The sequence below is a fragment of the Schistocerca nitens genome, chromosome 2 (genome assembly GCF_023898315.1).
Source record: "Schistocerca nitens isolate TAMUIC-IGC-003100 chromosome 2, iqSchNite1.1, whole genome shotgun sequence".
In the NCBI taxonomy this organism is placed as follows: Eukaryota; Metazoa; Arthropoda; class Insecta; order Orthoptera; family Acrididae; genus Schistocerca; species Schistocerca nitens.
This window is the reverse complement of record NC_064615.1, coordinates 84,769,796-84,788,356: the sequence shown is the minus strand read 5'-3', so window position 1 is coordinate 84,788,356 and position 18,561 is coordinate 84,769,796. Positions and strand designations below refer to the sequence as shown.

The following is an 18,561-nucleotide window of genomic DNA, read 5'->3' as shown; positions in this document are numbered from 1 at the left end:
GAGGAAGCTTCTCACATCTCTAATACTTTTAGGAATAGGAAATTCTGTTATAGATCTCACATTTTCTGGGTCTCTTGTTGCCTGGCCACCAAGAGCTGTTGCATAGTGATTTGATTCACGGATCCAGTTCTATGGCTCCTTCCGTGTATAGTGATTTTAGGACTATGACGTGTGGGGCCTGAAGATGGCATCAGTGTAATGCCAAAACTGGTAGCACATAAGAAGTTAATAAAATAAATTTATACAATACATATGGCTGTTGTTAAATTATTTCGTCAAGAAAAACATGCCAGCCGTTGTCCCACAGTCCATAATGGATCAACAAAGATTTTCTGGGTCTGGCTGCACACCTTTGTTTGACACAAGGTGTCCAAGTATTTTGATTTCTTTTGCTCCAAAGAGACACTTTTTTGGATTAAGTTTCAGTCTGCCTTGTTTGTGACACTTAGGAAAAACCCTCAGTCGTTTTATATGTTCATCAAATGTCTCTGAGAACACTATTATGTCTTCTAAATAACAAAGACACATTGTCCACTTCACGCGCCTTAGATGATTATCTATCATCCGTTCAAAAGTTGCTGGTGCATTAAACAAACCAAATGACACTACCTTAAACTCATACAGGCCCTCAGGGGTGATGAATGCAGTTTTCTCACAATCAGCCTCACCTACTTCGATTTGCCAGTATCCTGAGTATATGTCCATGGTTGAGAAAAACTTAGCCCCCTTCAGACAGTCTAGTGTATCGTCAGTTCTTGGTAGAGGATAAATGTCTTTTTTAGTTATTAAGCTTCCTGTAACCAGCACAAAAACGCCAACTGCCATCCTTCTTCCTGACGAGGACCACTGATGATGACCATGGGCTCTGCGAAGGCTGAATGATGTCATTCTTCATCATTTTCTCTACCTCTTTGTGAATTATTTGACATTCCCTTGCTGACACATGGTATGCTCTCTGGCTTATTGGTTGATGGTCTCCAGTGCTAATCCAGTGCTTCACTGTCGATTTGTCTGATTTGCTCTTCACCTGTGGATTGAAGCATTCAGATAACTCTTGAAGAATGGCAAGTAGCTTCTTCTGTTGTTCCTTAGTGAGATCTGGTGATAGTCGAGCTAGAAGATCTTGTCTCTTAGTGGTAGCGCTAATTTCGCCCACAGACTTGGCATGGGGAGGTTTCTATGACACTCAGCTGTTCTTCGATTAACGGCTCAGCGTTTACTACGCACATTCATCTTGGAAGGATCTGCGGTTCTTGGTGACAGTTAACTATCCACAATTCACCGAATCCATTCTTAAATGAGACAACAGAGGCTGGGATGACCAAGTTATTCTTCAGTGGCATGCTTCTTTTACATTACACTTCAAGAACCATGGGTTTATGCAGGGCATGACATGTGACAGTTACCTTTCTAGCGCTGACTGCAGGAATGATCATTTCGTCCAGCACACATAGCCTCCATGCACTCGGATGCGCGTCTTCCTGTACACAGTATCTCACCTCATCTTGCATAATCTTCGAGCGACCACAATCAATAATTGCCTGAGAAGCTTTCAAAAAGTCCCATCCGAGAATGACATCATGACTACACTCTTGTAAGACAATGAATTCTAAGGGCTGTGTAAGGCCACTTATACCCACACGAATGGTACATCTTCATGTAGGTTTTACATATTTCCCATTAGCCACCTTCAGCAGAGATGTTTTGATGGCGACTAATACGATTTTCTCCAACTGGCAATGGTACTTCTCCCAAATGTCTGAATATGATGCTCCAGAGTCCACAAGAGCTTGGGCTGGTTGGCCATCCATGAGGATATTGACGTAGTTTCCTATAATTTTTGTAGTGATCGACAGCGGAGGATTTTTCTCTTCAGCGGCCTCACCTCCAACCTCCAAGGAAGGTCACACCCTTTAGTTTTCCAGGTTGCGGTGGCTAGAGCTTCTAAACGGCAATGGAGACCTTGATCGGCATGTTGGGGAGCGTCCTGTCCAGTGGCTAGTTGTGGTGAGGATGACGTACGTCATCCTGCACCCACATCTTCTTGTCCATCTTTGTCATCCCAAAGTTGGCATCAGCTAAGATCGGTCTGCTGTCTTCTGCCGTGGTCGTCATCAAATATCTGCTGCCTTTCTCGACAATAGTGTACCACATGTCCCGGTCGTCCGCAGTGGAAACATACTGGTTGGTTATCCTGGGTCCTCTAGACATCAGTCTTCCTTAGTGCCCAAACAGGTTCCTCATACGGCATTGTAGGGTCTTGACTTTTTCGCCATTTTAAAGGGAAATGAAGGATGAGAGATTGGGTTCAATGTCTGTTCCACTTTCTCCCTTATGACCTCTTGAAGCGTCTCAGTTTTTTGCTTGCCGTCCAATCCGAGTGCCTTTTGAACTTCCTCTCTCACTATCTGACGAAGAACACCTGTGAAATCAGTTGCTTCCTCCATCATAGACATCGATACAATGTTTGGAAGCCGTTCAAACTTCTTGCATGTAATTCTTTTTTGATGCATTGTTTCGATACACTGGCACCATTTTATGAAGTCGTCTGCTGTCGAAACCTCCTTCAGGAGTAGGGCTTGATACATGTCCTCAGCAACACCCTTCACGAGATGTGCACCCTTATCTTCCTCCTTCATTCTAGGATCAACTATTTTACACAGCTCCAAGACATCTTGAATGTAGGATGCTGTAGTTTCTCCCGGACGTAGTGCCCTGCACTTTAATTTATCTTCAGTCTTGCACTTCTGTCGTCGTGTGTCGCCAAAATACTTGCGCAGTTCCACCTGGAATTCTTCCCAGCTTGTGAACTTCTCGTCGTTGTTCTCATACCAATGCTTGGCAGTGCCCTCCAAGTAGAAAAATACGTTAGCCAAACACACGGTATCATCCCGTTTGTTAAATTTGGCTATATGCTCATATACCTTCAATCACTTGTTTGGATCTTGGCCACCGTCACCAGAGAACCCAGAAGGATGTCTCATGTGGTGGCACACAATTGCTGTCATTGTAACGTCCTCTTGTGTCTGTATGTGTGGATGGATATGGGTGTGTGTGCGAGTGTATACCTGTCCTTTTTTCCCCCTAAGGTAAGTCTTTCCGCTCCCGGGATTGGAATGACTCCTTATCCTCTCCCTTAAAACCCACATCCTTTCGTCTTTCCCTCTCCTTCCCCTCTTTCCTGATGAGGCAACAGTTTGTTGCGAAAGCTTGAATTTTGTGTGTATATTTGTGTTTGTTTGTGTGTCTATCGACCTGCCAGCGCTTTTGTTTGGTAAGTCTCATCATCTTTCTTTTTCAAATACAGTGATATATATATAAACAGGCAGAATACGGCACTGCGGTCGGCAACACCTATGTAAGACATCAAGTGTCTGGCGCAGTTGTTACTTTGGTTACTGCTGCTACAAGGGCAGGTTATCAAGGTGTGAGTGAGTTTGAACGTGGTGTTATAGTAGGTGCAAGAGCGATGGGACACAGCATCTCCGAGGTAGCGATGAAGTGGGAATTTTGCTGTATGGCCATTTCACGAGTGTTCTGTGAGTGTTAGGAATCTGGTAAAACATCAAATCTCCGACATTGCTGCGGCCAGAAAAAGATCCCGTAAGAAGGGGGCCAATTATGACTGAAGAGAATCATTCAGTGTGATAGAAGTGCAACACTTCTGCAAATTGCTGCATATTTCAATGTTGGGCCATCAACAAGTGCCAGTGTTGAACTGTTGGATGAAACATCATGATGTGGGGCATGTGCAGAGAGGTGAGAACCCCTAATACATCTAGATATGACTCCACAAGGTGACACATACGTAAGCATCCTGTGTGACCACCTGAATCCATTCATGTCCATTGTGCTCGACACCCCACATGTCCAGAATTGCTGCAGAGTGGCTCCAGGAACAATCATCAGAGTTTAAACACTTCCACTGGCCACCAAACTCCCCAGACATGAACATTATTGAGCATATGTAATGTGCTCTTCAGAAGAGATCTCCTCACCATTATACTCTTTCAGATTTATGGACAGCCCTTTAGGACTCATGGTGTCAGTTCTCTCAAGTGACTCAAAGTTTCACTTTCACAATTACATTTTTATTGTGCATAATTGATACAAAACTGTAATAGAACTGACTACCAGAAACTGTCACAAAACTGGCACACTGAAAACTGATTCACCACTGCTTATATATCATTCCAATTATGCCATCCATTATCACAGAAAGAAAATCAAAGGATTACAATCGAAAGCTTTACAGACTGGCATTACAGAATTAAATATTAACTTGTTCCTCCCATGCTGTAATAGTAAGTTTTAGCATTGAAATTTGTAAAATACGTTCAGTGACAATGCTTTTTACAGAGATGCTTATATCATGAAAATTATTGTTAGGAACATCTTCCTAATACATGCTAAAATCGAAATAAAATTAATGACTGCATAATAATTGAGTTTTAAAATGACCAGATGAATTAAATATGTGTGCCTGTAAATGTGGCAGCCTGACACCTGAGGTCAAAACTTCATGTTGTACTTATCCTAATGATCATCAACCTGCCCTCCCCCCACCTCCAGAGTATCGTAGATGAGAATCAGATACAGTACTCTGCCAAAATTTAAACTTCAGTCAATTGCTAGGAATAGTTTAAAGTCCCCAAACGTTACCATTCACCATAACTTAAAGTTGACTTCAGAGATCAGTGAACATAAAATGTAACATTGAGTGTAGCAGATCAAATATGCAATAAATGTGAGTACATGCTCAAAGCATAGCTTAATAAAAAGATTAAAATTTGAGCATAGTCTATTTAAAAATAATAAGAAATAAAAGAATCAACTACACAAAATTATAAAAAATATATACGCTCTTTGGTGTTACATGCTTTTTTTCACTGCTTGAGAAGATACCAGTCCATTTGTAGTAACACCTTCTTCCAGTCTCTTTATATTCCTCTGGTGCTCCAAGGCACACAGTCTCTGTGTCCAGTGATTTCTGCATATACATACAATTGAGTTTTAAGAATGAGATTTTCACTCTGCAGCGGAGTGTGCACTGATATTAAAGTTCCTGGCAGATTAAAACTGTGTACCGGACCAAGACTCAAACTCGGGACCTTTGTCTTTCGCGGGTAAGAGCTCTACCAACTGAACTACCCAAGCACGACTCACGCCCCGCCCTCACAGCTTTACTTCTGCCAGTACCTAGTCTCCTATCTTCCAAACTTTACAGAACCTTGCAGAACTAGCACTCCTGAAAGAAAGGATATTGCGGAGACATGGCTTAGCCACAGCCTGGGGGATGTTTCCAGAATGAGATTTTCTCTCTGCAGCGGAGTGTACGCTGATATGAAACTTCCTGGCAGATTAAAACTGTGTGCCGGACCGAGACTTGAACTCGGGACCTTTGCCTTTCGCGGGCAAGTGCTCTACCAGCTGAGCTACCCAAGCACAACTCACACCCCTTCCTCACAGCTTTACTTCTGCCAGTACCTTGTCTCCGGCACACAGTTTCAATCTGCCAGGAAGTTTCATATCAGCGCACACTCCGCTGCAGAGTGAAAATCTCATTCTTGAAATATCCCCCAGGCTGTGGCTAAGCCATGTCTCCGCAATATCCTTCCTTTCAGGAGTGCTAGTTCTGCAAGGTTCGCAGGAGAGCTTCTGTAAAGTTTGGAAGGTAGGAGACGAGGTACTGGCAGAAGTAAAGCTGTTAGGACGGGGCGTTAGTCGTGCTTGGATAGCTCAGTTGGTAGAGCACTTGCCCGCGAAAGTTAAAGGTCCCGAGTTCGAGTCTCAGTCCGGCACACAGTTTTAATCTGCCAGGAAGTTTCAAATTGAGTTTTAGTCACATTTTTAGTCACTCCACCATACACAACATAGTGTACAAAGAAACAGAACAGGGAGCAGTTATATGAGGTTCATGCTCAAGCACCCAGGTGTAATGTTTAATATAAACAGTCTCAAATTACGTTATCATTTCACCAATATCATACCACAAACAGTAACCTTCTAGTTACATAAGGTTTTTCAGTTTTACCAGTATTGGTGCATAACTTCTGAAAATGGCATTTGTGGGTAATATGTACACTCTCAATCATCACCTCCAGAACAGAAAAAGTTTAAGTAGCATGTAGGCAGCATGGTAATTAGTTTGTGTTTTCATTGACATAAGTTATTTTCCGTTTCTTTACATGATTGTATATTCAAACAATGGAAACTCTGGGCAGGAATATCAGTGATGTAGGAAAAGGTAGATTGCTATTTACCATAGAGAAGACAGTTTAAGTTGCAGACAGACACAGTTAAAAGACACTTACACAAAGCTCTAGACCACAGACTTCTTCAGCAAAAGAGAAACATACACCATTCATACACACAAGGAAGCACACCTCACGCACACATGGCCACTAACTCTGGCAGCTAGGGCCAGAATGCAACTATCACATGGGATGGAAGCAGCAATCTGGAGGGGGGAGGTAAAGGAAAGGGATAATAGTGTAAAGGGGGGGGGGGAGGAACAAAGAGACTCAGAGTCAGGAGGCTGTGTGGCACGTAGGTGGGGAAAAAAGTAGTGGGGAAATGTGGGCAGGTGTGTTGGCAGAGAGCAGCATTGCCCTCATTGCCTACTCATCACATTGATGCCACCTCCCTATATGCCAACATCCCTCATGCCCATTGTCTTATCACTATTGAACACTATCAACACTATCTTTCCCCATGTCCTTCAGACTCCAAACCCACTACTTCATTCCTGACACACCTTACTTACTTTATCCTAACCTACATCTACATCTCCTTTGAAGGGGAGACATACATACAGCCATGGGCACCCGCATGGCAACCTCCTATGCCAACCTGTTTATGAGCTATCTACACGAGACCTTCCTAGCCTCCCACAATGCCAAGTCCTACTCTGGTTCAGATTCATTGACAATATCATCATGGTCTGGGCTCAGGGCTAAGACACCCCTACCTTCATCCCTTCAAAATCTCAACACCTTCTCTCCTGTCTGCTTCACCTGGTCCTCCTTAAACAGGCATGCCACCTTCCTAGACATTGACACGTCCTGTCTGATGGCTCTATCTGCACCTCTGTCCACATTAAACTCACCACCCACCCGCATTTTGACAGCTGTCATCCATTTCACAACAAAAAATCCCTCCCGTACAGCCTGGCCACTGGGGGATTGCTTGTTTACACTGACAAGAACTCTTTTACTCAGTACGCTGAGGGTCTTATCAAAACCTTCACAGACAGGCACAATCCCCCAGACCTAGTCCTCAAACAGATCTTCCCAGTCATTTCCCACACACCCCCAAGAAACAGCTGCAAAGAAGTGTGCTCCATTCATCATCCACTACCACCCTAGATTGGATCAGCTAAACCACATTCTTCTCCAGGGCTTTGATTACATATCATCATGCCCTGAAATGAAGGACATCCTACCTGAAATCCTTTCCACTCCTCCTAAGGTTGTACTCCATCATCCATCCAACCTCCTCCATCCCTGTGCCACTCACAATCCCAAACCCTTGCCACAAGAATGATATCACTGTAGAAGACCCAAGTGTTAGCACTGCCCAGTCCACTCACCCAGCACTTCCTGTTCCAGTCCTATCACAGGTTTATCCCACCCATCAGGGGCTTGGCCACCTGTGAAAGCAGCTATGTCATTTACCACCTCTGCTGCAATCATTTCTCGTTCTTTTATATTGTCTTGATTACCAACCAACTGTCCTCTGTGATGAATAGCCCTGCCAAACTGTGGCCAAGAGCAATGTAGACCACCCTATGGCACAACATGCTTGATTTCAATGACCCCTTTACTTCTCAATCTTTCCCTCCACCACCAGCTTCTAAACTGCACAGATGGCAGTTTTCCTTACAACACATTCTCCGCTCCTGTAATTATTCCATCCTCAACCTACAGTAACATACTGTCCCTGCAGCCTCCACTCAACGGTTTCCTCCCTCTCTGTCTTGTCATCTCCTCCCCATTCTTGTCTCCCACCGCCTTTATTAGCCACCCTCTGCCAATGCACCTGTCCATATTTCCCACTCCTCTCTCTTTTTTACCCCCTTTTTCCCCACCTACTTGCCACACAACCTCCTGACTCTGAGCCTCTTGACGTTCTAGTCCGTGCCTGCTCCACCAGACAGCATTCCTGTCTTCCTCTAGCCGTACACTACTATCCCTTTCCCTTCCCTCCCCCCTCCCGGTTGCTGCTTCCATCCCTTGCAATAGTTGCATTCTCGCATGAGCTGCCGGAGTTGGTAGTCATGTGTGCATGAGGTGTGTTTGCGTGTGTGTATGAACGGTGTGTATTTCTCTTTTGCTGATGAAGTCTGTGGCCTAAACCTTTGTGTAAGTGTCTTTTAATTGTGTCTGTCTGCAACTTAATGTGTTTTCTTTACCGTAAGTAGCAATACAAATTAACATGTTCAATGTAGAAATTATATGATTAACAACTGTAGACCTTGGTGCAAAAAGGGAATAGCTCCATTCCTATCAGTAAACCAATTTTTTAATGCTATGTAAAAGGAAAAAGTTATGCTTCTCGCTTTGGTGCCTATAAAGTAACCTTCAGACATTTACTCACCCTGTATAAATGATAGGATGAAATACTGTGTCTAGAATTTCTTTAATTAATTGTTTGTGCCTCCTTAAAAATGAGAGTTATCCTCTTCTTGCACCAATGTCTTCAATTATTAAACCAGTCAGAAGTGTCTCTACAAGTGATAGCTTATATGCAAATTCTGTTCAGCAATTTACAGTAAGCAAAGAACTATCCTTTACCACAGCTCATCCAGAGTGACCCCCATTCAAATTATTTTAAATGTTCTGTGCAAGCAGCTCTCATTGTGTGTGTAATACAAATATTCTTTTGACATAAAATGCTGAAAGTGTAAACATCATGACTCAGTAGTAAATTTTCATTTCAACAGCTCTGTGATCTCCTATAAATTATTCGCACAAGTATTACAATTACACATCTTGCAGAATGCAGTGTAAGTGAAATTCATGTATACAAATGTGTCTCTCAACAAACCTATGAACTCAAGTGTAAGTTTACAAGTACGAGGTGCTATCCAAAATTTTCAGCACTGGTGCTGCCATCTGCTGAAAACCTTACCTTTGGACTAATGGTCACCATCACCTTCAAAGTAGTTCCCATCTGCACGTACACACCGGTCCCAGTGCTTCTGCCATTGGTCAAATGTTTTCTGGAAGTCCTGTTCTTTGAGGGTGTTTATCACTGCCAGTGATGCTTCTTGAATCCTCTCTAGAGTGTCGAACCAACAACTTTTCAACTTGAGTTTCTGTTTTGGGAATATCACAAAGTCGCAAGGTGCCAAATCTGGCGAGTACAGTGGGTTGTTTTTTGCCAAAAAGGTCCTGGTGAAGAAGTACGCATGACAGAGCAAGTTGTCGTGATGCAGCAGCCAGTTCCCTTGATGCCAAAGTTCGGGCCGTCGTTGCCGCACATTTTCATGGAGCCGTTGCAAAACATCACAGTAATACGCGGAATTCACTGTTTGGTTGGGTGGGACGAATTCTTTGTGCACAATTCTGTTGGTAGCAAATAAAACTATGATTGTGCTCTTCACTTTGCTCTTCACCTATCTCACTTTTTTGGGTGTTGGAGAGTCCAGGCTCTTCCACTGGAACGATTGTTACTTTGTCTCTGGGTCATAACCGTAAATCCAGCTCTCGTCGCCGGTGATAACCCGTGACAAGAAGGTTGGAGATTCGCACAGAATTTGATACACACGCGCTGTTCTGTTCGCGGATCCATCATAACATCAAACACAGAGTATTATGGAAGTCACTGTGGACACGCAACATGTCCTTCCAGCTGAATGCCACTCCGCACACTGACTTATCAGATATGCAGCTCTCGCCACCTAGCTGTGCAAAGGTCTACTACTACTGCTACTTTCCAGATGGCAGCACCAGTACCGAAAATTTTGGATTCCACCTCGTATACCACTGAGGCCTTGTGGCTATTCCATAATAAAATGTAAAATGCAAATGTAACAAAATACTATAATACACAACAAAACTCTCTAATCATCTTGCTCTTTGATCGTTGATCTTACAATACCTGAACAGCTGAACAGCAACAATTCATAAATACAAGAAAGTAAAAATGTGTGTGTGTGTGTGTGTGTGTGTGTGTGTGAGAGAGAGAGAGAGAGAGAGAGAGAGAGTGAGTGACAAGAGTATTGGCTAAATGGCTGCACAAACTGCTGTGACTCACATTACTCAGACAACCTTTTCTGTGTATTACTCAATATGTCATTGAATAGATTCTGTGTATGCACCATAAAACATAGATAATTCATTTTTTATCAGTGAGATATTTTCAGTATCATAATAGGGTATACATATGTTCAGTATATATGTTCACTTTTAGTAGGGTGTGTAGCAGGAACAATGTAGAACTCATTAATGTGAGCATGTTTGAGACTCTGTTGACAAACCCTAATGACTTCTTCCTAATGGTATGTCAAGACACTCAGTAGCTTGATGGTAAGAACAGTAGTGTAAAGTAATATTCATCACAATCATAGTCTGTATCATTAACTCCATTTTCCCTCTACTAGTAGCATAGAATCAATAGTAATTCATGTGTGTGGCTTCTTTCTTAAGATTGCTTGTGCAACTGACTGATTTCAAATATGAAATTCTGTGTGCGTAGTTAAGTGTTCATTCCAAAATAACTCATCACAGTTTAGTTTTAAATTGTGTGTAAGTATAGGTTAGTGTGTACAGTCCACTCCTTCAACAAGCTCTTCCAGTGCCAAACAAAATGCATCTCATACATGTAATGTAACCTGTGACATAACTTCCAGTATCTGGTTGTGTAGGTGATGAACTCACAGAACACAAATATCATGAAATTAATACAGAAAGAAAGTATTGTTTCAGTACACAGATTGAGACCCTTTGTAAGGTTAACATTTCTTGATCAAATATTAAATGCTCTGAATAACCGGACATCACCCATTGGTATTTTTTGTGATCTCTCAAAGGCCTTTGATTGTGTAAATCATGGAATTCTTTTAGATAAGCTAAATCATTATGGTTTGAGGGAGGCAGTGCACAAATGGTTTAATTCATACTTAACTGGAAGAATGCAGAAAGTTGAAATAAGTGGTTCATGTAATGTTAAAACAACAGCTGATTCCTCAAACTGGGGGGCTATCAAGTACGGGGTCCCACAGGGTTCGGTCTTAAGTCTTTTACTGTTCTTGATATACATTAATGACTTACCATTCCACATTGATGAAGATGCAATGTTAGTTCTTTTTGCTGGTGATACAAGTATAGTAATAACATCCAAAAACCAAGAACTAAGTGATGTAATTGTAAATGATGTTTTTCACAAAATTATTAAGTGGTTCTCAGCAAACGGACTCTCTTTAAATTTTGATAAAACACAGTATATACAGTTCCGTACAGTAAATGGCACAACTCCAGTAATAAATGTAGACTTTGAACAGAAGTCTGTAGCTAAGGTAGAATTTTCAAAATTTTTAGGTGTGTCCATTGATGAGAGGTTAAACTGGAAGCATCACATTGATGGTCTGCTGAAACGTCTGAGTTCAGCTATGTATGCTATTAGGGTTATTGCAAATTTTGGTGATAAGAATCTCAGTAAATTAGCTTACTATGCCTACTTTCATTCACTGCTTTCGTATCTCATCATATTCTGGGGTAATTCATCATTGAGTAGAAAAGTATTCATTGCTCAAAAACGTGTAATCAGAATAATTGCTGGAGCCCACGGTCATCCTGCAGACATCTATGTAAGGATCTAGGGATCCTCACAGTATATATATTCACTTATGAAATTTGTTGTTAATAATCCAACCCAGTTCAAAAGTAATAGCAGTGTGCATAGCTATAACACCAGGAGAAAGGATGATCTTCACTATGCAGGGTTAAATCTGATTTTGGCACAGAAAGGGGTAAATTATGCTGCCACAGAAGTCTTTGGTCAACTACCAAACAGCATCAAATGCTTGACAGATAGCCAACCAACATTTAAAAATAAATTAAAAAAATTTCTAGGTGACAACTCCTTCTACTCATTGGCTGAATTTTTAGATATAAATTAAGGGGAAGGGGGGGGGGGGAACTTGAACATTAGTGTCATGCAATATTTTGTGTAATGTAATATCTTGTACATGCATCTTTTATGAACCTGACACGTTCCACATCATTACGAAGTGTCGTATTCATGATCTATGGAACAAGTATTAATCTAATCAAATCAAATCAAATCTAATCTAATCATTTGTCACTGAAAGACTTTTCTATGTGACTTCAACTTTTTCATTCCAAATATGCAAAATGCCCGTAATTCCACAGTATTAGTAAAAAGATAATTGACGTTCGATAGTCAGACATCAGCAGTAAGGATAAAGTAAAAGAATAGTCTGAGAATAGCTGTACCATCAGAAGGCTAAATTAAAAAGCAAATTGTACAGGGCTGGGTCCGTAGAGATTTCCATACTCTTAATGTGCAAAGAAAACATATTTCCTTAAGAGTGTAATGACGTTGTTATAAAATAAAAATCATTTATCACACTTTATGTATTCAGGAAATAGTATGTAAAAGACTTCTAACTTTTCTTTTTCACATCATACTACAACTTACTTTCTGTTTCCTTATCTGTAAGATTTTGGTCTTGTAACCTGATACACGATCAGGGGAGCGGTGTACTGACCACATGCCCCTCCATATCCACATCCAGTGATGCTTGTGGGCTGAGGATGACACGGCAGCCAATTGGTACTGTTGGGCCTTCATAGCCTGTTCGGTTGTTTAGTTGAATTTAGTTTTACCCCTAGGCTTTAAGTTGTACTACATTCCTTAACCCAAATATTTTTCTTGTTTTAGGATAAACTAATTTGTAAGCTTTTGGATGAGGATTCAAAATCACTACAAATGGCCCAATGTAAATGTCAAATAACTTATTGATTTCTTTACTAATTGCTCTAGATCTTTCACTAATCTTGACAAGAACTAGGTCCCCAATTCTGAATTGTGTCACTTTTACTTTTGTTTCATATCTCTGTTTTCTTAAATTGCACTCTTGTTCGACAGTTATCCTAACAATTTCTTCCCTTTGTTTAGTACAACCCCTTTATGTGACCCCACCTCCCCCCAACTGTTTATTTTTTGTAATCTCCTCTGAACAACTTCTCTTGTGATCAATGGATTATTGTACACAGCAGTCCCTTTCTGTGATCCCGCAGCAAATTTCCATTCGATGAGTTTTTTGTTCTCCTGAAACAAACGTGGGACCCATCTCGCACAGACTTTGCAATAACCAAGATATTCCAACATTGTTTCCAAGGCATTACAGCCAACATTCAGCTTTGCACACAATTCTCTATCGTTATCCACCAATCAGCATGGTTGAGTTGATCAAGACACCCTTCATTGTGAGGGCTGACAGCTGTGCAGGGTCGACTGGGCCACTTGTGCAGAGCTGTTTCATCACCTTGAAAATGCCGTACCACCGCCTCATATTGCTCATGTCTGTGGTGTCATTTCCATACACCTTTAGCAAGCGTCAATGGATTTTAATTGACACAATATCTTAAGCAGTGGTGAATTCAATCACACGTCGTGTCCATATTAAACTCCGTTTTGGGACACTCCTCCGCTGGTGTCAACTATCGCAGAACAACAGAACCACCTGCAAATGAAAGAGGAAGGTTCAAGCATTAGCACTACACCAGTGATATCTGGCTCGGACATCCAGAGTCCCCACAAAAAAATAGGAGGCATTACTTTTAGAATGACCCTCATATTTATATGCTCACTTCTTGTCATTCAATTATTTATTGGGTTTTCAAGGGTCACCTTATTATGTCACAATACATGTTTACTCAAAACAATTTATTTCTCTCAAATAATTCCACTTACTAATTGTTCTTACCACTGTTTTTAAGTTCTGACTTTCCTTCAGTAATACCTCTGCATCCTGCACTAGATTGCCATAATGTAGTGTTCTGGCTTGGTTTTGATGTACCTGATTTAGTGGAGATTTAATATTATCCTGCTTTTATTGTTGTTTTGCTTTATGTGGCCGTTACCTTGCAAGTGGCAATAAAAGACTTCGTCTCCTCGTTAATCAGTCTTGCTAGAAGGAAATGTAATACAATAACTATTACCTTCTGTGAGTAATTATGTGGCTGTCTTTCCTATATATACCTCATCAGTCTCAAAACTTTTGTAATTGATTTAATAAAAAGAGAGAGAAATGTTAAGATGGTGGTTTTAATGCATCAGTGTTTGACAAAGCCTTCCCCAACCAGAGTGCAATGTGCAAAACATTCATGCAACCATATGAAAGTGTCAAAAAGTCTGTCTTTGGGATATTATTCAACTTGTGTGTCACATTCTCATCTTCTTCAGTCTTGCTGACTCATGAGAGACCCATTCTGTATCTCATCATTTTGTGCTACATTCTTATTGATAGCACCAAGTCACATCGTCTTTGATTCTTTTTACCAGCGAAGAGTTGTCGACGTTTTTCATTTCATTCGAGTTGTGGCAGCCATCCATACAGTGTTTTTTGTTTGGGAGTCAAGGTATGTGGGCAAACTTCACACACGTTGGGAGAATGTCTTGGACGCTTGGTTTCGAGATGCTTGGTTCGTTACTGCATTGTGATTTGTGACACACTATGGCCACACCTCCACTACTCAACACTCCTGCTCACAGTTGGCTAGTCAAATGCACATAGTTTGTTTGCAGTTGTTATTTCAAGCTACCACCATAGTTAGTGCACCAACATTGCTTATAATGCAGAAATACAATCAGCCTCAGAACTTTTTGAACAGACTGTGTATTCCCTATATATTGTCCACAATCTGTATTCTGTATATATTGTCCACAATCAAGTACAATAATCTTCCAATAACAGCATACTTCCACTCAGAACATCCAACTCGAAACCAGTACATACAAGTTTTTACATAGATCAAAAAATTTAGAATGACTGTTCAATCAAAAGTTCATTTGTTCCATTTGTTCCATGTATTTATTCCAAGAACAATATGCTTCTCCAATACAGGCTGGTGATTCAGACTCCTCCTCTTGCAAAGTTACTGCAATCGCCATGCCGTCTTGTAGACACACATTGTCCCTTGGTATGGTTCCCCACATGTAGGTGCAGTCTCCCTTAGTATGGTTGTCCATATGCAGATAAAAAAATAAATGTGAAATAGTTATGCTGTCCTGTATAATAACTCATATATAGTTTTTTGTTTGCAGAGTATCATTTGTCGTTAAGGAGACATAGTGATATACATCCTCTTCCAGAGTGATATGTAACACAACAAAGCCTGCTCACCTTAACCAGAGGGGCAGCTGACAGATGATGTAGCAATGCTGCAGTGTGTGACAGATGCTGCATTTTTGTTAAGATAATACTTGGTAGAGGAAACAGGAACTTTCAGTTCAAATGCCACACTTAGAGGAACTATGGTCTGAATTAGAACATACCTCGGATGACTGTGTACCAAATAATGTAGTAATAACTTCTAAAAGTAGCGTTAATAAAAATGTTGAGGAAACTGAGATTGTTTCACCATTATTTTAAAAGAGAAATTAGAGAAGATTATAGACAAAAAGTAATTGCAATTTTTGCATCTACAAAGAGTGCTATGGCTTGTTGCAAAGTCCATAACACTATTAAAGAAAAATCATTGTTGTATGGCATATTTTCATAACTGCAGTGAAAAAGCTATGGCGCATTTCAGGGTTGTATTGTGGCAGATTTCATGTTGTCTCAAGTTCTGATATTAAATGCTGCTCTTCATTCATGTGGACTATAGGACAATATTGTTATTGCTGCAGTTTGCATAAGTTCTCTCTTTGCCTTGTATTAGAGCTTTACGCACAAAAGCTCCATCAGCAGTAGTAAATCTTTAAAACTCTTTTTGGAATTTTTTTCAGATGTGTTCACAGGAAATTTATTTTTTCCTGAAAATTCTTGCACGAAAACATCATGAATGTCTCACCATTCTGTTACTGATGAAATAATTTGTATTAAAAAAATATGCATTAGTCTTTCTAGCCCCCAAAGAGTTCCGACTTGTATGTGTGGTTGGACAGGAATGTTACATATTTATAGTTTTTAACTGAATGCCATGTGCTGATGTAAATGAACCTTCTGTAATGTCACACAGACCTTTACAAGTTGTGTGTGTATCAACTTTTCAGTTAGATGCTCCAGAGGGCTGGTATGTAGGATGAAAGCCACATATGGTTCTAGGATAAATCAAACTCACTTCTCTTACTGTTGGCAGGTTATATGCTATGTTGAACATTTGTGATCAGTTGTCCACTGCTCTTCTGTCATTCCACATGTGAAATCACTCATATATCCATTCTCTAGAGATCTCATAGTGTCTAGAGAGTGTCCCTGTTGACCTTTTTTTGTAGATTAAAGCTTAGGCAGTTGCGGGTTGAAACTTGTAGTCAGTCAATGAGTGTCTGAATAGGAAGAGAACTTCATGCAGAGGAATCGGGGTTTGGGGTTTCACTCTTGCACACAGATTTAACTCGTCACAATGATCTGTGCTAGGGGAACTCCCTGTATTCCCCTTTGTCCACTGCTCTTCTGTCACTCCACACAAGAAATCACTGTTGCCCATGAGCACTGTTTGTTTATCTGTGTTTAACAGGTACACCATTAATTGTAAGATCCTTTTAATGTGATGCATGTTCATTGTAATATCTTGGTACTCACCATCTCAGTAGTGTACAAAATGCCATGAAAGCCTTTAAATAGGTAAAGCAGTCATCAATCCAAAGATTATTTTGAACACCACAGTGATTTACTGGGTATGGTCCTATTGGAGGTGGCATGATGTCTTTTTCCAACCCTTGAGCTGACTAACCCAGCCAGGTATATGGAGACCAACAATTTAATGTGGATTCCAAACCATGATGCAGCACACCATTTTTCAGACCAACAAACATTGCCAGAGGTGAAAGAAGTGATAAGTGACAGATAAAAAATCCTAGGATTGACCAGTGTAGTCTAGCACTTTACCTCCAAACTACTGAAGTGGTTTTATGTTGTACTAAATGCACAGAAATACTGCTTGGCTACTATGGGACAGTTCTCTCTCTCTCTCTCTCTCTCTCTCTCTCTCTGTGTGTGTGTGTGTGTGTGTGTGTGTGTGTGTGTGTGTGTGTGTGTGCAGTATTGTTCAGGGCATTCACATACAACATTTGTGTTTGTGTATCAAATAAATGTAATTATCATGTCGTGATCATGCAGTTTAACATTAATTTTATAATTGACAAAGTGTTTTGAATGTTTAAGCACTTTTATGCCTTCACGCATAATTTCATGCTTCTCTCTGAACAGAGTGCAAGTTGTTACAAACATAATATTCTTTTCTTTTAGGTGCATGATGCTTTTGGTTTGAGTGGATACACATTTGCTCTTTATCGTGAACGTGGGAGGAAGGATGAACTTATTTCTTCCCGTTCAAGAACCATTCGCTCAAGTGGATTGCGCCATGGTGATATGGTTTATATGTGTCCTCTTAATGGAGCACTGCTTTGGTCAGAGCCATCACCTGGCAGCAGCAACAGTATGGCCCACGATGAACCGATTGATGACTATCCCGAGAAATCTTCATCCACTCCCGGTCAGAATATTGCACTCTTGACAACACCAGTGGTGCCACTGCAAGAAGATGAAGTTGATCAGCAGCTGTGGAAACTAGATGGGAAGGTGCAACGTAAACGGGATGATAAACTGTGAGTAGTGTGTAATGTTGACAGGTGCTTGAAAATTTTGAAACTTAGTTCAGTTATTAAATACATTTCTTATGTAAGGCTGTGATATGATAGAGGATTCTAAAGGTGTGTTCATGGCGAATCACACATTATTCACAACATAGTTTACAGTTACTTCCAGGCTATAAATTTTTTCTCACAGAATCTTCTATCCTTTTTCATGATAGTACAGATTGAAAGAAACTGTTGTTCGTAGCCAGCTACTGTGGGCTCACAAATAGTTAGCAGAATTCTTACAAATCATTTTGCTGGCATTACAAGGGTTGCATTTTTAAGTTCTTTTAAGATGACACTAGATGGCACTGCTGAGATGTGATGTTATTGTTGTTTTAAAATTCATCATTTTTTAAAACAATGGCAGCTCAGAAATTCACCACATAGTTTGTTTACAATGAGGGGGGAAAAGACAGAGCTGTGAGAAAATGAAAATCTTACATGAAGCCCTTCATTGAGTAATTTTTATGATTTTCGTAAAGGCCAACTGAATAGTGTAATCTTACATTGCTTTGTTCAATTTTTGGGAACCAATTGCCTTTAGAGAAGACTTTCTACAGTTGGTTTTTCAGAATTTTGTTGTGGTGCTTACGTAGGTTATGAACTGTGTGCAGGTCGACCAAGATCAGTTGTTCCAAAAAACATTGTTGCAATCTGTGAGACAGAAGTGCGTTAAGCACATCAAAGACTGCATTGCATTTAATTTTGCATAAAAATTTAGCTGTG

At 40.6% G+C, this 18,561-nt stretch overlaps 1 protein-coding gene across 1 annotated transcript in view; it reads left to right on the top strand.

Moving 5' to 3' along the window:
- LOC126235761 (nuclear protein localization protein 4 homolog) overlaps positions 1-18,561 on the top strand; it is a 267,142-nt gene that overhangs the window by 67,727 nt on the left and 180,854 nt on the right. Inside the window, exon 3 of the mRNA XM_049944557.1 lies at positions 17,444-17,802. Coding sequence (XP_049800514.1) covers positions 17,444-17,802 — 359 coding nt within the window. The remainder of the gene's footprint in view (positions 1-17,443; positions 17,803-18,561) is intronic.